Source organism: Salarias fasciatus, chromosome 22 (assembly GCF_902148845.1).
Source record: "Salarias fasciatus chromosome 22, fSalaFa1.1, whole genome shotgun sequence".
NCBI classification, from domain to species: domain Eukaryota; kingdom Metazoa; phylum Chordata; class Actinopteri; order Blenniiformes; family Blenniidae; genus Salarias; species Salarias fasciatus.
The window spans coordinates 10,273,287-10,294,508 of NC_043765.1; the positions used below are offsets into that span (position 1 = coordinate 10,273,287).

General features: G+C 47.5%; 3 protein-coding genes across 7 annotated transcripts in view; 2 read left to right on the forward strand and 1 right to left on the reverse strand.

Annotated features, from left to right (window-relative positions):
- The window catches only part of LOC115409078 (class I histocompatibility antigen, F10 alpha chain-like), a 420,939-nt gene that overhangs the window by 397,059 nt on the left and 2,658 nt on the right, over positions 1–21,222 (reverse strand). For all 5 annotated transcript variants that reach the window (XM_030120075.1, XM_030120074.1, XM_030120073.1 and 2 more), the window contains exon 2: positions 748–1,014. In XM_030120075.1, the coding sequence (XP_029975935.1) occupies positions 748–1,014 (267 nt within the window). The remainder of the gene's footprint in view (positions 1–747; positions 1,015–21,222) is intronic.
- LOC115409072 (class I histocompatibility antigen, F10 alpha chain-like) overlaps positions 1–21,222 on the forward strand; it is a 324,040-nt gene that overhangs the window by 264,475 nt on the left and 38,343 nt on the right. The gene's annotated exons all lie outside the window — the stretch shown is intronic.
- The window catches only part of LOC115409071 (class I histocompatibility antigen, F10 alpha chain-like), a 118,061-nt gene that overhangs the window by 39,108 nt on the left and 57,731 nt on the right, over positions 1–21,222 (forward strand). The window lies entirely within an intron of this gene.

Here is a 21,222-nt window from a genome sequence, read left to right on the forward strand (position 1 = left end):
TGACACTGAAGCTAGTTTAGCTAACAAGCTAGCTGACATTGAAGCTAGTTTAGCTAACAAGCTAGCTGACATTGAAGCTAGTTTAGCTAACAAGCTAGCTGACATTGAAGCTAGTTTAGCTAACAAGCTAGCTGACATTGAAGCTAGTTTAGCTAACAAGCTAGCTGACATTGAAGCTAGTTTAGCTAACCAGCTAGCTGAAGCTAGCTCCTTTCAGCAGCTAGCTGAAGGTTAGCCTGGTTGCTCAGCAGCCCGTTAGCTCCTTGCTGAGCAGCTGCTGGAGCTAACGGGCTGCTGACGCTGACTCAGGATCAGTGGGACATATTGATCTGCTTCCTGTCAACAATCAGCAGCCTGAATGGAGTGTGTGAGCATCACACTGAGCTGGGAGAAAGTCTGAGGAGAGAAAGGAATCCAACCCAGGTCCTCCTGCTGTGAGGGGACAGTGCTAACCACTTCACCCCTGCTGCTGCTGCTGCTGCTGCTGCTGCTGCTGACTCAAAGCTCAAAGAACAAGAGACAAACTGGGAGTTTTCATTCAAACTCTGTTTGGAAAAAGTTTTCTTTGAATTTCACAAAGCAGCTCTCACATTTCTCTATGGATCTGCTTTGATTCTACTGGAGGAGGACTGGATCTGACCTGACCAGCAAGCTGTGTGTGTGTGTGTGTGTGTGTGTGTGTGTGTGTGTGTGTGTGTGGACTCAGGTGACGACAGGATCAGGAAAAAAGACAATGTTCAGTCAAACCTCCAGTTTGGTTGAATCGTTCCTTCGCGATCTCGATGTTTCCTTTGAAGGTTTGCTGAGCTCCCAGACCAATCTGAGTCTGCCTCTCCCAGTACGTTGGATCTTCTTCTGTGATTTTATTCGACCAGTCCTGTTTGGGAACTGCTCTCCTGATGTTGCTGTCGTAGTAATCAACCTGAAGTTCATCCAACAGAGTAACAATCACAAACTCTGGAAAGTTTGGAATATTGGAGGCTGCAGTGTGGAACATCTTCATGGAGTGAATGTCTGGAAGAAAGAGAAGAGAGTAAATCAATCAATAACACTGACAGTCCAGCCTGATTGGACATTTGCTGTTTCCCTCTGATCTGGCTGCTTCTTCCTTTTCTTGTGTAAAGTGTTGAGCTGCTTTAAAGCCTGAATCCATGAGATTCAAAGAGCATCTCTTCACTCTTTTCTTCACTTCCTCTGGTTGGAAACACTTGATGAGACCAATCAAAGCTCACTTTCTTCTCACTGATCAACTCTTCAACTCACTGACTGATTCCAGCTCACTAGAAACTCACTTCTACCAGCAGCAGAAACACAAGTCACTGTTCTTCATGTGGAGAAGAAGAAGCAGGAAATGAAAGGAGCCAGAAGAGGCTGAAGCTGTTTGAACCAATGAGAATTCAGAGTGAGTGTTGCTGGGTGGAAGACACTCAGTCAGGTTCCTCCATGAAACTAAACTCCATTCAGCTCCAGCCTCAGTCTGGAGGACAGTTCAGGTCCAGACTGAAACCCTCCTCTCCTCTCAGGCTGTCAGCAGCAGCTGGACTGGAGAACATCTGGAGTCTGATTGGTCTGATCTGTTAGAAATATGTTCAGCTCAGCCTTTTTCATTTCTTCTTCCTTTTGACCTTCTGTGAAGCTCTTTGGTTCAACTGGAGCCGTTTTGAAATGTTGGACAAATCAAACTGAACTGAACTGAACGGCGTGACGTCATCAGGATACAAACAATGGAACTGGAATCTGTTACAGTACATGAATGTAATCTCATTACAGGGATATCTGATCAAAACAGGGATTACTGAGCAGGATTACTTTGGAAAATCAGACAGAATTTCCCAGAATTCCAGCAGAGAGCCGTGGAGAACAGACATGGAGACACTTTCTGGAACAAACCGTCAGAGATCCAGAATGATGGACGGTGAGAAGAGAGAGAAACTCTTTCTGCTGCTGGAAACTCAGACAGCATTTAGTGTTTCAGTCAGAAGAGGCTCAGAACTTCTCTGCAGTGGAGATTCTGCCTCCAGCTGAGAACATTCTCTCCACATCCAGGAACTCATCACACCTGAACACACTTCTTCTTTTTTTAAGTTAACAAAGATTCAAAATGTCCAACAAAGCTGGCAGTTCTTTTCAAACCAAGCAGTCTGAATGAGCGTGGACAGGAGTTCAACATTACTAGGGCTGAAACGATTCATCGAAAAAATCGAATAATTCGATTATAAAGCTTCGAATTAAATTCTGTTGCTTCGAGGATTCGTTTATTAATAGTGTACAGTGAAACTACCATGAAACCGCTAGCGTGTAGCGCCCGGAACTAAAGCGCAGCATGTTTCCGCACGAGAGTGTAAGACACCCGGACATGTCGGAGCAAGCAGATGGGCTGTGTTCGAAACCGCATACTTACCTACTACTCATACTAACTTACTGAGTATACAGTGTGTTTACACTGGCAGTATGCGATTTTGAGTATGCGAGAAGTTCCCGGATGCATACTGCATTCGCCAGAAATGTTGAGTAGACATCGTGTGTTCACTACTCATACTGAAATTGCCCAAGATGCAACGCAAAGGACAGCGGTTGCACCAGACAGAGCTTGCGCCGCCTGGCGGCCGGCGGGTGTGGTGGGGGGGGCTGGCCCCGCGATCTGAGTCCAGCCCCAGAGGGTGTGAGAAACTCTGCGCTCGCTGGCGGGCCCGCCGCACCGGGGGGCCCGGGGGTCCGCCGCCGGACCTCCGGAACCGACTCGGTGCGACGCCCGGGGCGGGCCCGCTCCGTAGGACCGCTGGGTGAGACCGCGCGTGTCGGTCCCGCTGCCGAGCGGCTCGGCGGGGAGCCGGTCGGAGTGGCGGGGGCGGCCGGCGGCGTGATCTGCGGTCGCCCGCCGCCAAAGCCCGACCGGGCCTGGAGGCTGGGGGGCCTCGTGGCGGGTCCGGGGTTCCTGTGTGCTCTGCTTCTCTCCTGCTTCCCTGCTTCTCTGACTCCTCCATGCTGGAGCCGCGGTGGGCCCTCCTACATCCTTGCATACTCATACTACCCATACTGCATCCTGCTTACTCAGTCCATCAGACAGTATGCAAAGCGTTTACACTACAGCAATACTACATAATTACCCAGGATGCATTGCACTCCTCCCCGAGCCGAAATTGACCTGCTAAAGCTGATTTCACTTTAGCTCTAAACTCTTCAAATGTACAACTTCATCGAGATTTTTTTTTAAATTAGGCGACAAAGTGTTGGTTTAGAGCCCGAGTGTGTCGTTTATTTGTCCAAATACCAGCCGTTTATGATTTTGTTCGGATGAATTCGGCAACATGAGCCAGCTGCAGTGAGCGGCTCCAGCAGGAGGAGTCAGAGAAGCAGAGAGAGAAGCAGAGCACACAGGAACCCCGGACCACAAACCCACACAAACCCCCCCGCCCGGCACGGCGCTCAGCGCCGTGGCCGCAGCAGTCGGTTCCCCCGACCCAGCAGCCCAGCCTCCAGGCCCGGTCGGGCTTTGGCGGCGGGCGACCGTGGATCACTATGGGTGGCCGTTTGTGCCATACATCGCCTGGTACAAAACGCCGTTAAGAACGGCGCTTTTGACGCCGAACGCCACCAGGCGCTTTTATTTTGAAACGCCTTCCGGCGTCTCAAACGCCGAGCGCCGCCAGGCGCTTTTAAAGCGCCACCAGGCGCTTGAAAACTGAGTGAGGAACTTTTTTCCATATATGTTTTCTTGTCCACATGACGTTTGATATATTAAAATATTTTTTTTCCCTTCTAATCAATTTTTCAAAACTCAAATGTTTAAAAATAAATCTGAGATTCTCTCTTTAGGGTCTATGTTTGTCTGTTACAACTTTACATTCTCAGTACAATTCAGTTTTTTCAAATAATATCTGAATGCATGATTAGAAGAAGTATTTGAATATTCGTTTGGCAGTAAGTGTCAGGGATGCTGAACTACTTAAACACAAATCTTCACACTGGTTATGTGGCTCCCGCTTAATTTATTGTGACAAAATTTGTTTTATTTTGTTACTGCTTATATTTTTAATAATAAATCACACAATATAAAACAACAGTTTAACTGGTACAAAGGCACAGGTAATTATTTCACTTATAAACATGTCATTTCTGGCTGCAGGGACATTTTATCTCAGTGATGCAGTCACTGGACACCATGACATCTGGGGAGCCACCAAGCAGGTTACTGTCAGAGAGGAAAACTGCTTTTCCTGGATCGTCACACCAGTGGGCTTCATGTATTCCTCTCAATTGCGAAGTCACAAGCCTGGGGTCAAAAAGATAATTTATTCCACAATGTGTAGGTATTATTACAATCTGTTATTACAAAATAGAAGGAGAGAAGGAAAGAAATATAGGCTCAACCATTCAAGATTTCTTTGTTTACACAAGACTCCTTTGTGGGTTTTTTTTCTATCACAAGTTGGGATTTATTTATTGTATTTATGAGAGTTCAAACATTTTCGGTGAAGGAATTTGATTCTACATAAATTTTGAAAATGTGATCTAAAGGTAAAAAATTCACTGTGGGAACATTTACAATCCTTTTGTCCTGTTCTGAGTATTCACAAACTTTAGCTGCTCTGAAAACATGTCAGATAAGTAATTTTTTGAACATTTTTCACCCTATAACCCTGTAAGTCTCCTCATTGAGCTCACCCCTGATCAAAAGTATTTATTTTTTTGTTTTTAAACATTTGAGTTTTGAAAAATTGATTAGAAGGGAAAAAATATATTTTAATACATTTAATATATCAAACGTCATGTGGACAAGAAAACATATATGGAAAAAAGTTCCTCACTCAGTTTTCAAGCGCCTGGTGGCGCTTTAAAAGCACCTGGCGGCGCTCGGCGTTTGAGACGCCGGAAGGCGTTTCAAAATAAAAGCGCCTGGCGGCGTTCGGCGTCAAAAGCGCCGTTCTTCACGGCGTTTTGTACCAGGCGATGTATGGCACAAACGGCCACCCATAGATCACACCGCCGGCCGCCCCCGCCACTCCGACCGGCTCCCCGCCGACCCGCTCAGCAGCGGGACCGAGACGCGCGGTCTCACCCAGCGGTCCTACGGAGCGGGCCCGCCCCGGGCGTGGCACCGAGTCGGTTCCGGAGGTCCGGCGGCGGACCCCCGGGCCCCCCGGTGCGGCGCGGCACCCCAGCAGCGGCCCGCCAGCAAGCGCAGAGTTTCTCACACCCTCCGGGGCTGGACCCAGATCGCGGGGCCAGACCCCCCACCACACCCGCCGGCCGCCAGGCGCCGCAAGCTCTGTCTGCCGCAACCGCTGTCCTTTGCGTTGCATCTTGGGTAATTTCAGTATGAGTAGTGAACACACGATGTCTACTCAACATTTCTGGAGAATGCAGTATGCATCCGGGAACTTCTCGCATACTCACAATCGCATACTGCCAGTGTAAACACACTGTATACTCAGTAAGTTAGTATGAGTAGTAGGCAAGTATGATGTTTCGAACACAGCCACGGAGCACAGCGCGGTGAAACAACACGAGAAATAGTGGTGGGCGGATTGATCCAAATATCGATAGTATTGATACCAAAGTTAGTATTGGTATCGATCGATACCAGCACGTTGAGATGGATATTATTCTTTCTGCTCTGGCAGAGTCAGCGCAGCCTCTCTGTCAGACCTCAGCTCACTTCAGGGCTCAGACGCTCGTTAACGCGCTCTGCGCCGCTTCCTCCTCCCTCTGCTCTTCACTGCCCTGTCAGAGCAGCGAGAGAGAGAGAGAGAGAGAGAGAGAGAGAGAGAGAGAGAGAGAGAGAGAGAGAGAGAGAGAGAGAGAGAGGAAAAGCAATGGTGGAGGATAAAGATGCGCTGTGTGGACTTATTCCACAGCTTCAGACAAAGACACTGCATCCTGTGTGCATGAAGGTGATTGGCTGCTGCAGTAACTCCACCAATCTGCACAAACTTTTAAAAGCAGCGTAAACGGAGCAGACCCCGACACAGACAGAGGTCTCTGCCTGAGGTTTCCAACAGAAGCCTCCAGAACATCCAGGGAGTGTTTCAGAGAAGCCAAGTTAAGATTTTGGTATTTCCAGCATAATTTGACGTTGCTTTTCAATTGGTGGTCAAAGATGTCATTTCAGCAGTGATTAAACTATTTTCATATATTCAGTCAATTGAAATAAATCCTGATTGTGTTAATGGAACTAAAAAAATATAATATATATCAAAGGTGGTGGTGAATGACAGCCAGCTAGAGTTTACAGTATATTTACACTGATGTCTGGAGTTGCTTAATGTGGTTCAGCATGTGACTCTGAAGATGCTGTCTTGACACAGCTTGTGTGTTTTTAAAGTTTTGTTTATCGTGTTGTTGCTGTGCATTTTCAGGTATTTTCATTTACTGTAGTATAACTGCTCACGATATCCAGGGGCTAAAAGCGACCTCAGGGTATAAGCTCAGTGACAAAAGAGCAAAGAGCCAACAGTATTTTGCACCTTATTTGCACTAATGACTTTTTTCCATGAATACCTGTGGGTGATGGGACTTTTTGTTGTACTGCTTATACTGTTACATTTTTTTTTAATTATATTTTCAGTGTTGACATTTTCTGTGTGTGAAAAAGGCAAAAGGAATTATTTTTATTGAAATGTTGACATTGTTGTAGTAATCTTGTGTTTTTTGATAAAAACTGTTCTTATATTTGGTTAAAATCTTTGCCCCGTGTTTTATTTTCCAGGTGAGGTGATTACAAATAGCTCCTCTTTCTCTCAGCTCACTCAGGCTCACTGTGCAGCTCTCCTCCTCCTGCTGCTGATCAGACAGACAGACTGGTTCATTAATGGCAAATTTAAGATGAGGAACAGGAGCAGGAACTGTTAGGAGCTACTTCAGAGTGTCAGACAGCGGAACTGCTACCTGTGATGTATGTAAAATAAAAATAAAAACTTAAATTTTTTTTTTTAAAAAACCTAGTAAAAAAGTATCGGTATCGGTATTGGTATCGGCGATACTGGCCCAGTATTTACTTGGTATCGGATCGATACCAAAATTCGGAGTATCGCACACCTCTAGCGAGAAATGGAGCTGCATCAAAATACAATTGAAAACAAATGGGAACGCGCGTTCCACCAGCGACGAGACGTGGACGCGTCGGACGCGGCGCGTTGAAGAGCAGAATGAAGAAAATGCTGGCGAAAAGGAGGAAGCACAACAAAGAAAACGCCAGAAAATGTCAAAAGTTTGGGACAATTTTAAACGAAAAAAGGGAAGAGCTCGGTGCAAAGTCTGCACTGCCAAGCGGAGCTGGCGTATTATAACAGCACCACGTCCATGCTAAAAAAAAAAAAATAAAAAAGTGACTGTATTCTGAAATTGCTGTTGTGCCCTCCTTTGAATGCACTTTAAAATTTTAGGGCAGCTGTCAGTTTAAAAAGGTGAATGAGCTGTTTTGGACTCAGCCTGAGTATTCTTATTTTTGTTTGTTTTTTGCACAAGACAGAAATTAATATCAATAGGAATTGTTTGAAAATACTGAATATTGCCCGCTGTACTTGAAGTGTTTTTTAATACTCAGCTTTCATGTGCATTTTCTTATAATGAAGGGAAGGCCTTAGCCCTCTATCAGGTATTTTATTTATTTTTATTCAAATAATTTGTGAATTTCAAGTGCAGTGTTCATTCTAGCAATGAGTGTTCTTGTGCAGTTTAATAAATGTTACTGCAAGCATTAATAGTAGTTCATTTTTCTGTCCGTGGTGAGTTTTATGCTTGCCAAAATAAAATAAAAAGAAATGTTAAAAAAATAAAATATATATATATATATATACAATGGGGGAAATAAGTATTGAACGCATTAACTGTTTTGTCATTACATTTATTTCCAAAGATGCAATTCATGTGACATTTCTTCCAGACACTGGTATTAACTGAAATAATCCACACATGAAAAGAAATCACAACATTCAAATCCATAAATAGTGATTATGTGGAATTAAGTGCAATAACACAGGAAAAAAGTATTGAACACACCATGGGAAAGCTGTATAGTTTGTCAAGGAAAGGCACCATACCATCTCACACCTGAAAGTAATTAGTCTTTGTACTTCCTATAAGTGCAAACCAACATCAGCTGGGTTAGTGCTAATTGATGGCCCTATAAACAGGTTGTTTTTTCACCAAGTAGTCAAACAAGACACATCTCATGATGGGTAAAAGCAAGGAGCTCTCTCAAGACCTTCGCAGCCTGATTGTTGCTCAGCATCAGAATGGAACTGGTTACAGACTTATCTCAAAGAATCTGAGTACTCCAGTAAGCACCGTTGGGGCCATTATCCGCAAGTGGAAGAAGCATCACCTTATCATCAACAGGCCGCGCACAGGAGCTCCTCGCAAGATTTCTGACCAGGGAGTCAGAAAGATGGTCAGAAGAGTTCTCAAAGAGCCAAGGACCACCCGGAAAGCACTCCAGCAAGACATGGAGGCAGCAGGTACAAGTGTTACAGAGAAAACGATAGGCAATGCACTCCACCGCCATGGCCTCTATGGACGCTCAGCCCGCAAGACTCCGTTCCTCAAAAAAAGGCATGTTGAAGCTCGTCTAAAGTTTGCTAAACAGCATCTGGATAAGCCTGTGGAATACTGGGAGAATGTTGTCTGGTCAGATGAGACCAAAATTGAACTTTTTGCCTGTCATACTACACACCATGTTTGGAGGAGAAATGGCACTGCACATCACCCAAATAACACTATACCAACAGTGAAGTTTGGTGGTGGAAACATCATGGCATGGGGTTGTTTCTCATCTCGTGGTACTGGCAGACTTCATATAATTGAAGGAGCAATGAATGGAAACATCTATCGGCAAATTCTTGAGATGAACCTCCTGCCATCCACCAGGATGATGAAGATGAGACGGGGCTGGACCTTTCAACAGGACAACGATCCGAAGCACACGGCAAAGTTGACTCTCGAATGGTTTAAAAAAAAGAAAATCAATGTGTTAGAATGGCCCAGTCAATCACCTGACTTAAATCCGATCGAACATTTGTGGAAAGAACTAAAGATAAGGGTTCACCAGAGGGCACCAAAGAATATTCAGGATTTGAAGACAATCTGTGCGGAGGAATGGGCAAAAATCACACCTGAGCAGTGTGGGCGATTAGTTCATTCATTTAGTTAGCGGGGGTGGCGCTCCTGGCCCTGTCCTTCATCGGGGGGCTCCTGGGTGATGGGGGTGCTGCGGCATCCCCGGACCCCCCTCTCCCCCCGCTCTCATGCACACACACGTAGGGCTTTGGGAGGCGGGCTTATCAAGTTGGGTGTGGTGGAGGGGGCCATCTAAGTGGCCCCAATCACTGCACACTTCGGTGGCTCGCCTCTCAGTCTTAATTGCACTTAGTCATCTAACACAACCAAATACATACAAACACACACGTCGGGGGGTCTTGGCGCGCTGTGTCGGGGGTGGGGCTGTTCAGGTAGATGAGACTGCTCGTTTGGCCTCACTCGCGGCACGGTGTGGTTACTGACCCTCAAATTTTAATCGCAAACAACATATACTCCATCAACACTCACGAGACGGAGGGGGGGAGGGAGGGCAATGGGATCTTCTGCGCCCCCGTTTCCGGTTTCCTTCTGGTGGGGGGTGGGGCGGGGGGGGGCTGTTGTTTTCCCCACAGGCCGGGGGTTTGGAGCGGCTGTGGTTTGGGGGGCTGCTGGCTCTGGGGGGTGCATACCTGTCTGCGGCGGTGGGGTGGGGGGGTGGGGGCGGCAGTTGTGGGTGGCGGGGGGTCCTGAATGTGGGGTTCAGTGTTCCCTTGCCTTCCGGGGGTGTCTCCCACAGGATGTGACAGTTGGATGACGTGGGAATGTGAGTGTGTTTGGGGTAGGATGGACTGTGTGTGTGTGTGTGTGTGTGTGTGTGTGTGTGTGTGTGTGTGTGTGTGTGTGTGTGCTTGTTAGCGTGTGCGTGAGAGTGTGTGAGTGTGTTGGAATGTGAGTGTGTGTGTGTGTGCGTTTGGTTTAGGGATGAGTGGTTGTGTGTGTGCGTGTGTGCATGTGTGTGTGTCAGTATGAGTGTTGGGTTGGGGCGGGGGGGAGTGAGGCGGGAGAGGACAGGGGGTGGGAGGGGTGGGCCGGGCGGTGGACGGGGGGGGGGTGGGTTCCGGGTGGGGGTCGTGGGGTGGGGGTGGGGGGGGTGATGCCCTGGATCTCGGGGTGCGAGGCCGGAGCACTGGGGGGTGTACTGGCCTTGGGGTGGGTAGCCGCCCGTGTGGGCTGGTTCTCCCGGGTGGGTCATGGCCCTCCGCCTGGGTGGGGGGTTGGCTCCTGGGCTCTTGGGCCTTGGGCTCTCGGCCCTGCCCGCCCCGGGCGTCCGGCGCCCGGGGTGGACCGGCTCCTGCCGGTCATGGCTCCGCGGGGCCCGGGCCCCGGGACTGCCGGGGTCCCCGGCCGGGGCTTTCCTCTGCCCCGTTTCTGGACCGGAGCGTGGGCGTCTGCCTGGGGGGGCGGCTTGGATCCGGGCTCTGTGATGTCCGCCGGCTGTCTGGGCTCTGAGGGCCTCTCTGGCCTGCTTCTGGCCTTCTCAGAGGTCAGAGGTCATATATGCATGATCACTATCACCATCACTGTCACCATCATATTCACATGATCACGTTGATCTTTAATTACTCTTCACATACTCGGTTACCTTGTCTTCTTGTGGTGGTTAGAATAATGGTGATCTGTAGCAGACCTCTCTTGATGCACGCCCCGAGTTTACAACTAGTTACGACTAGCTATATTCAAAAAAAAAAAAAAAAAAAAAAAAAAGGGTTTGTGGTGTCCTTGCATTTCCTTCCTCCCTTACACCTCCTTTAATTTTGTGTGGCCTGGTCTGTTCATTAATATGGTTCGGAAAAAAAAAAAAAAATGTATGTATGGTTCTGTAATTTTCTGTGTTGGTTGTCGGCTCTGTTTTGGTGTTGTCTAGATTGGGGGTTTGGGATTGTTCTAGGTTGCGTGTGGTGCGTCGACAACACTGTTTTGTATTGTGACTTTGTACATAGGTTGTGCCCCCCCCCTTCCGTTCTCCCTCTCTTTATCTTTCTCTCTTTCTGTTCCTGCTCTCTGAGCGTTTCCGTCCCGGTCCTGTCCGGCAGCCATGCCGGATGCCAGCTTTAAATAAAGGCAGCAGCAGGAGGAGACTCAGTCTCGTCCTGCTGCTAATATTAAAATCTGTTCGGATAGTAAAAGGCTACAATCATACAATATTGCACGCCCCAGCTGCCGAACAGGACAAGGGGGAAAAAAAAAAAAAAAAAATGTCCAAGATTCACAGAAGAGTCAAGACAAACACATTTGTTAAGGACAATAAACTGCTATTGGTGCTTTAAGGTGGGCCACACTGCCTGTTCAACTGCTGCTGAACCATGTTCAATAGTTTTTAAAAGACTTTTCAAATGTTTTTTCAGTGTTCTGTATGGAGCCTCGAAAGGAAATCTTCCCTCATTGTTCTGATGATGGTCTGAAAAGCCAAAGGTCACAACAGATTTATTCATGTTCTTTCTCACTCTTAAGGCCCGTCCATGCTTCACATGTATGCGTTTCCGCGTCCGCTTTGGACGGTCCGCGCACCACCAACGGGGAGGTGCTCGCTGCCATGCTACATTTCTGAACCACGACGGTACGCGTTCCACGCATGCGCGCTGATGCCCGCGCTCTCTCACGGAAACAAGCTATAGGCATGCGCGTTTCCACGCATGCGCCCTCACGCACATGCCCAGTATAAAAAGCTGCGCGCGCTTGCACAAAACCAAAATGGCGGCAAAGAGAAAGCGGAGACAGACGCAGCTCCTGTGTCTCCTGTATTTGGCCGAAGAAGAAGAAAAAAGCAAGTGTCGTTACAGTGTTCGGCCTCTTAACGAAAATAGGGAAAGAGATGGGGAATTTAGCATACTTGTGCAGGAGATGCAGACCATCGACGAGGAGAAGCACCACCGATATTTCCGGATGACGGCCTCAAAGTTCGACGAACTGTCCCACCGCATCGCGCCTTACATCCAGCATCAAATAACCCACACATCTCCGGTTGGTGTAGCAGACAGGCTCGCTGTGACTTTGCACTTCCTGGCCTCAGGATCCTCACAGCAGAGCATCGCTGCTAGCTACAGGCTGGGCTGTAGCACGGTGTCCGCCATCGTCCCCGAGGTGTGCCAGGCTTTGTGAAGCGCGCTGCAGCCGGAGTTTGTGGCTTTCCCGTCGCCCGCACAGTTGACAGACATTGCACGGGACTTCTGGAGAATCTGGAACTTCCCGTTGTGCTTGGGTGCCATAGATAGGAAACATGTGCAGATCAAAGCACCACGGAACGCCGGCAGCGACTTTTTTAACTACAAGAGGACGCACTCCATTGTCCTGATGGCGGTGTGTGACGCACATTACCGCTTCACAATGGTGGACATCGGGGCGTACGGTCGTGAAAGCGACAGCGGTATCTTCCAGGAGAGTGGCTCTGCTTGGCGGGAACCTGCAGATCCCACCTCCAACGAACCTACCGGGCACAGACATCTCCAACCCACATGCTTTTGTGGGTGATGCAGCGTTCCCACTGCATCAGAATCTGATGCGGCCCTACCCAGGTAATCATTACTTATCATTCTGTGAACAGTGTAGCTGTACTAATGTATTGCAATGTGTTTCCAGCACATTTTATCCTACTGTAAATGTCACTGTCATATATGGAGTAACTGAATGTGTGAATTGTGCTGCTTCACAGGACCTAATCTCACCATGGAGCAGCAGACATACAACTACCACCACAGCCGGGCGAGGAGGGTCATAGAAAACACCTTTGGCATCCTGGCGTCAAGGTGGAGGGTGTTCGGTCGCCCCATTGTCTGCAGCCCAGAGAATACCGTTCACATTGTGAAGGCTTCTGTGGCTCTTCACAGTTTCTTAACATGGACGGACACAGCTAACAGTGCGGCGACCCGGTACATCCCTGCAAACTACGCCGACACCACGGCTCCAGATGGGAACCATCAGCCAGGGGAATGGAGGAGGCATGTGGAGGGAGATAGCAACCTCCTCGATGCTCAGCAGCTGTCCACAGCTAGGCCCACACGTGCTGCAATGACGGCCCGGAAAAACCTCATGTCCTACTTCCAGACACCCGTAGGTAGTGTGCCCTGGCAGGATGCGGTGGTGCGTCGCGGCTTGCTGCACTAGAGATCATCAGCTTGTCGATGACTGGGCTCATGTACAAATCACTGTAATAAAACCTGAAACTGCTCAAAGTGCATGTGTGTTCTTTGCTGGGCTGTAGCTTTGGGGAGGGTGTGAACTTCAGACAGAAATATGACAGGGGCTGATGTAATAACTACAAATTGCACAGTGTAGTGTCTTTGGAAATAAACACCTCAGTTACTGCCCTCGATGGTGCTTGTGGAGGTTTGGCTCACAGTAAAAATATGAAAACACTCCTGGTATTTGTGTTCAGTGTAAAGTGTAAAGTAAACGTGCATGTGTGGAAGTAGTGTAATTGGTAATCCCACATGCTTTCATTATGCACTGGGTAGACAGTCTCCATGTATGCAAACATGGAACACTTGTATTTGTATTTGTAGTGGCACTTTGTTATTAAAATCTCCCATGGGGCTTATTAGAGTTAATAACCTGTGCACGCCATATGTAACCCGTTTTTTGTTTTCATACAAAAAATTACAAAGCAAGTGTGACCCGTCACTGATCTTGACATTACTGAAAGTTTTTGTAACCTCTGATTGGATGCAGGACATTCTGTGCTTATGTTGTGGGGATACTGAGCAAACTGAAAAACCGCAAGGAAGTTTTACTGTTTTATTTCACACAGCACACAATATATTAGCAACACAGCACATGATATATTAGTAGCACAGCACACGATATATATATACTTATACATATGTATGTAAACATATTTGGGGTGTTTTGTTGTGTTAATGCCCAGCATCCTGGACGTTCTTGTACCCCAACACGAGCTGGTGTGCAAAACTATAGAACTTCAGTTTGGCATCCATCTTTTGCTCCTTTGTGAGACTCCTCAGCATTCCCACCACTACCTGACAAAAAACCCAGATCGTCATCCTCATCTTTCTCCTCAGTGTCCATTTTGCAAAGTCTTTTCAGGATCTCCTCCTGCAAATACGTTGGCTGTCCCCTCCTCCTTCGTGCCCGTGCAGGCGTCGCCAGGTGGGGTGACACAGATGCTGCAGGGGGCATCCACGGACACGGCGTTGGCGATGCTGGTGGTGGTGTCGGACAAAATGTAAACGATGGATGGGGTGGGGTTGCAGCAAATGCTGCCAATGGGGATGGAGCAGTTGAAGCACAGGGTGATGGTGCTTGGGCATTCGGTGAGAGTGTGAGTGGCAGAGTTGCAGCTTATGGTGGTGGTGTGACTGCTGGTGATGGGGCGAACGGTGATGGCGCTGAATGCTGTGGTCTCTGCAGCACCTCTGTAGACTCCTCCTCCATGGCCTCCACCAGCGACCCTTCAGACTGGAACAAAACAGAAATATTTTTCAGTGATCTGTGGCTCAGGTAGTCATAATTTATATTGCAGACAATCCATATACTGCTGGAAACAGCAGTGTAATCTTTATCAGAGCATGGCAAAAGCCTGACGCGCCATATTTTTTAAAAGAGGGACCCTGTACATTCAAGAACGGGCCTTCACGTGCATACCCTCGACATAAACAACTGCATGTGCTGCACCCAAAAAGGCTAAATGTATGATAGAAATAAATAGGCTGAATTGTGGCCGACCACTGGCTCATAGCTCACCGTCTGTGTGAAGTTTGAGTCGGTCTGTCGGTGTTTGATGAAGCCGGACAGCCACTCCATCGTCGTCAGAATGGGGGGCAAAGCACCACCGCCCGCATCGCCGCTCCTGCCGGTCGTCTTTTGTCTGGCTTTAACAAAGCGGTCCCGGAGATATTTCAACTTCTGCCGGCAGTCCTTCTCATCCCTGCCGACAGTCTCCGTGATCTCAGCCCATGAGTTCTTTGCCATCTGAATGTCTTTATATTCCTTCAATGCAGGGTTGTATAGATGAGGATATTGCCGGATGGCCTCACAAAGGCGTTCCTCGAAACTTGTCTCCATCTTCTTTCTTCACCGGTAAACTTTCTGGAGCGATAAACACGTCTTCGGCTTCTGCTTGCTTTTCTCCGTCTTTGTTCTTCTTCTTCGTTGGAATAAAATGGCGGGTGGCAACAGTGCAGACCGCCACCTACTGGAAGCACTCCGCTGGCGCATGCGCGACAGATAAAGCCACAGGGCGCATGCGTGACATCCGCGCGGACCCCGCGCATTCGCGCAACGCGGTCTCAAAATCTGGCTGCTGCGCGGACGTCCGCGGATCGGTTCGCGCGGACAGGAATTCATGACGATTTTTAGGTCACGCGGACCAACGCGCAACGCGCACCCACGCGGACATGTGAAGCATGGACGGGCCTTAAAGCGATACTTCAACATTTTGGCAAATTGGCCCATTTAGCGCAATTCCTTCGTCATTTCGAACAGCATACTTACTTTTTTTGTGAGGGTGAGCTGTTGTTTATTCAGAGGTGAGTCGGGGAAGGTTTTCGGGACGGACACAATGGAAGTGGATGGTATTTTGGTTCCCCCTGGTCAAACTCATCAAATACACAATCCAACAACCCCAAAACACTTTGGTGGGCAAATTATAATCCGCACATTCACTACGCTGTGGAACACCAACAAATAATATTGTAGCGTTACGACACTGAAGCAAATACTGGGAACTACTTTTTCTTTTGAAATCACTACGCCCAGACAAGTAGTTCCGTTTTAGCAATCTTCGCATAAACAACTCAATCTCGTAATTTTGCATTAATATTTCACAGCGTAGTGAATGTGCGGATTATAGATTGCCCACCAAAGTGTTTTGGGGTTGTTGGATTGTGTGTTTGATGAGTTTGACGAGGGGGAACCAAAATACCATCCACTTCCATTGTGTCCGTCCTGAAAACCTTCCCCGACTCGCCTCTGAATAAACAACAGCTCGCCCTCACAAAAAAGTAAGTATGCTGTTCGAAATGACTAAGGAATTGCGCTAAACGGGCCAATTTGCCAAAATGTTGAAGTATCGCTTTAAAGGAATACTCCACCCAAAAAACGATTTGGCCTCATTTTCTACTCACCCTCATGCTGAGAAACACTCTGGAGCACTTTTTTGACGTTTCAAATGCAGGTGGAGATGTTTGGGGACTTTCGTAGTCAACAAACAGGGACCGACAGAGCCTGACAGAAAAAAAGGTCCATAAAATCCACAAAACGTGTCCATTTTCCTTCATACTGCTCGTCCGCTGTAATCCAAGTGTCCTGAGCGGGTAACGTCCATAATTAATTCTTAACGAGGTAATTTAGTATATTTTAAGAGCGTAAACAGTGCACTCTCGTACAGCTCCATTGCATGTCTGCGCGTGCACCCTGAACTACGGAAGCCACGGCAGACCAAGCAACACGCTTGTGCCCTTTCAGCAGGACACCGAATTCAAAGCTTTAAAACAGTAGTCAATCACTTTTGTGATTTTCCACAGCTCGGTCACTCACAGCAGAATATAAACAGCGGAACTTCTTCTACGCTTGCAATTTAGAAAAGTAGTCGCTGAAAGCGAAAATTGCAAGCGTAGAAGAAGTTCCGCTGTTTATATTCTGCTGTGAGTGACCGAGCTGTGGAAAATCACAAAAGTGATTGACTACTGTTTTAAAGCTTTGAATTCGGTGTCCTGCTGAAAGGGCACAAGCGTGTTGCTTGGTCTGCCGTGGCTTCCGTAGTTCAGGGTGCACGCGCAGACATGCAATGGAGCTGTACGAGAGTGCACTGTTTACGCTCTTAAAATATACTAAATTACCTCGTTAAGAATTAATTATGGACGTTACCCGCTCAGGACACTTGGATTACAGCGGACGAGCAGTATGAAGGAAAATGGACACGTTTTGTGGATTTTATGGACCTTTTTTTCTGTCAGGCTCTGTCGGTCCCTGTTTGTTGACTACGAAAGTCCCCAAACATCTCCACCTGCATTTGAAACGTCAAAAAAGTGCTCCAGAGTGTTTCTCAGCATGAGGGTGAGTAGAAAATGAGGCCAAATCGTTTTTTGGGTGGAGTATGGGTCCGGGGGGGCTGTGGGGATTAGGGGCTCGGGGTTTGTGGGCGGTATAACTGAGGTGCATGTGTGTGTGAGTGCATATGTGTGGGTGATAAAAAATAAAATTAAAAAAGAAAAAAAAGAAAAAGAAAAAAAGAAAGATGTTCAATAACCATTGATTGACTGAGTGATTGACTGATTCCAGCAGGGACCACATGTGGAGCTGTGAAGACGTCTGTTTGAAACAGGGATCTGATCACTTTATTGTTCTGACCACTGCTGACAGAGAAACAGAGCCGAGCAGCTGGAGGATCAGTCACAGAGAACAAGGGTAGTTGTTGAGGATCCACTCTTGGTTGAGCTCTAAATAACATGCAAGCAGCAGAAGAGAGACGTTAGCATCACCTCCAGGTGACCCAGGGATCCTGGATTCTTGTCTTTAAACAGTCTGTCTTTGTTGTTCCAAATATCATATTTATTGGGTGAAAAATGATGTTTAAAAGGAGAGAGCATGAGAGGAAGGCCTGGCGAGGAAGAGATGAACTTTTTACCAGAATGGGATCAATCTTGTAGTTACAGGTTCAGAAAAAGCTGAATCCACCCAGTTTGGACTAAATATGGAAAAGTCTGACATTCCATAGAGTTCAGCTTTTTAAAGAAGAGTTTCCAGCAGGTTGTTTTAAAAGAGTTATTTAAAGTAGAGAATTCTCCTGAAGTGAGTCCAGCGTCTCCATCAGTGAGAACATTCTTCACAGGATGAGTTCTATCCTTCCACAACAAGCTGACAGCTGGTTAGTCAGTCTCAGGAACTAGTTAGTTGTCCACAGACAGAGAGAGAGCTGCAGACGTGAAGCGTGACGTCATCTGCCGTTCATCACGTGACCACTGACAGCTTCCTCTGTGAGAGTTCCTTTAGGTGGACACTAGATGGCGCTGATGGCCTCTGTTCATGTTTCTCTTCAGGACTGACAGAGTTCTTCTACTAACAGAACAGGAGGAGACAAGTTCCGTTTCCTCTTTCTGGCTGTTTAAACACACCTCACACATTATTAAAGAGCAACACACAGCTGGAACTAGATCCCAGTGATGGGATCAACGGGATCCATCATGTGAATGGATCAGTGAAGCCTCGGTCTCCTCCACACTCCATATGGGATCAATAGTCTGGAGCTCCACTACTGATCCAGGATCAGACTGAGATCAGGATCAACACAGAACCAACTGTTCCACATTCAACATGAACATGAGGCCCACTGATTTCTCCAATGAGGCTTCAAATGTTTCCAGACAGAAGAAAAGAAGGAAAAAGAGATTTTCCTCAGAAGAAGAGAAGCTTGTCAGTCAGAGGAGATGTGGAGAAAAAGCTGGAATCCTACCTGGAGCCCCGCTGGGGATTCCCAGCAGGAAGAAGAGAGCCAGGAGGAGCTGCATGCTCTACATCTCCTCTTTCTTCTAATGAGGATAAAATCACTTCTAACTGCATCAGAAACACAAATCATTGTTTTCAAAGTGTGGCACTTGGAGAAGAAAAAGAAGAAGATGAAAGGAGCCAAAAGAGGCTGAAGCTGTTTGAACCAATGAGAATTCAGAGTGAGTGTTGCTGGGTGGAAGACACTCAGGTTACTAAATGAAACTAAACTCCAGCAGCTCCACTGCTGCTCTTTATCTTTATCCATTGCTTGTGACAGGAGTGTTTAATCATCTAATATTGATCGCAAATAATCCTCCTGATCGTTTGATGAAGAGACAACTAGACAAATGGCGCTGAGCTTGAAAGTGCGCAGTTCTCCTGGAACAGGGAGGAGCAACTCAGCCTATTTTTAATGTTCTCCGGGTTCAGTGACCGAGAAGAACTCATGCAGCAACAGTCCAGACTCCACAAACCTTTCTCTACAAGACAAATAAAAAAGAGAGACAGACTAGATAAATGAGTAGATTAAAAAAAAGATAAGAAAATAAAATAAGATCTAAAAAGAAATGAGTTCAAAAAGAAAACAAAAGAAAAAAGTCTCAGTGATGATGAAACTGCCGTAACAGTAGTCCTGTATATCTTCATTTCTTTTAGTTCCAGAGCTCTCTCTGTTACTGCATCAGGATTTTATCACTACAGAACAACTTCTGCTGAGTTGGTTCTCTGAACCTGTGATATATAATCTTATGTGATCTAAACTACAGGTTCACATTGTATTGACAGGTATGTATATGACAGGTTCCAAAAAACACAGGAAGAGAAGCAGCTGATGGACGACAGTTTGAGGAAAGGATCAGACTGAGCAGTCCACACAGGAGTCTTTTAAAGTTTCAACAGAAAGTGTTGATCAGGATAATATCTGTGAATCAGCGTAATGTGAATCTGTGCAATGTGGCCATCGCTGAGGATAGGGAGAGGTTCTGGGAAGCAGAAGCCCGACAGCTTGAGTCCGTGGCCAACAACAATAACTTGAGCCGCGTATTCAGTCTACTGCGCCAAGCCCGTAGCGGTCCACACATAAAGACAGCCTTGGTAAAACATTCTGACGGTAATCTCATCACAACTGAAGCCAACTGCCTCGAGCGCTGGAAAGAACACTTTAGCCTCCTCCTGCAGCACAGCACCATCCCAGCTGATCCCACCCTCCTAGAGGCTGCAAACACTGCACCCCCCAGCGACGCCTGCTGCACAGACCCTATAACACCCGGGGAAGTGAGAGCTGCCCTGAAGAAACTGAGCATCAGGAAAGCCCCCGGCATCTGTGCCATCACCGGTAAGATGCTCAAAGCCGGCGGCGATGCCACGGTGGAGTGGCTAACCCACTTATTCAGTCAGGTGTGGGAAACAGAGCAGCTGCCCACCGACTGGACCAGAGGGGTCATCCTGCCCTTCTGGAAACGAAGGGTGATCGGCTTGTCTGCGGAAACCATAGAGGCATTACCCTGCTCTCCATCCCTGGCAAGGTCTTCACCGGGATCTTGCTTAACCATGCCCTTCCAGCGATCAGAAGCCGCTGCTGTCCCCAGCAGGCTGGCTTTATGCCCAATCACTCCACAATCGACCACATCTCTGCCGTACGTCTGCTGATAGAGGAGACACGTGAATTCCGTAAAGATCACCATCTGTATATCGGATTCATTGATCTGAAGGCCGCCTTCAACACCGTCTGCCACTCCTCACTGTGGAGCATCCTCCAAACCCTCGGAGCAACACCCAAGATCATCGCTCTGTTCAAGCTGCTCTGCAGCAACGCAGAGAGCTGTGTCCGTATTAACGGTACTGACTCCAGCTGGTTCACCATCTCTAGTGGCGTTCGCCAGGGCTGTGTGGCTCCTGATCTTTTTAACTGCATCATCGACCATCTGATGTCCAAGGTCTGCGAGCACGTCCCCAGAGTGTCCTTCGGCAACTACCACCTGAGTGACCTGGAATATGCTGATGATACCATCCTGCTCAGCACAACCTACAGTCAGCTGAGAGACGCTCTGGGCTTTACAGTGAGGAGGCAGCACAGCTTGGCCTCCAAGTGAGCTGGACTAAAGCCACGATTGGAGGACAGAGAGTCCAAGATGGCGGCGCGCGTGGACGCAGTGGCTCGGAGCTCCCTACCCCAGTGCTTCCTACTGCTGTTTTTGTGGTTTACAATCTGTGTGAGTGGCCTGAGACTCGGATATACAAGGACAGAGTTATAATTTTTTCCAAGATTCTGGTCTGTCAAAAAATTCAGGCAGATCTCCTGGCAATTGTGGAAATGTGATGCATTCATCCTGAACAAAACTGCACACCTGGAGGTAGCGAAAAAAGTTACTCTGAGGCAAACCATATCTCTGAGACAGGGCTTCAAAATCGACAAATGTGCCGTCTAAAAACAAATCTCGGAACGAAATGATACCCTTCTTTTTCCAAAATGCAAAAACAGAATCAAATTTAAAAGGTAAAAATACATGGTTACTTGATAATGGACCTAAAAGGACAAGATCGATCAATTTGAAGTGTTCCCAGAACTGTTTCCATATCTTCAAGGTTGACAGAGTGACAGGGTTTGAGGTAAAATTCGAAAAAGAGAGTGGCAAGGGAGAACATGTCAGAGCCATGAATGATGAAGTATGGCAGGAGAGGGACTCCATTTTGCACCAAACCAAG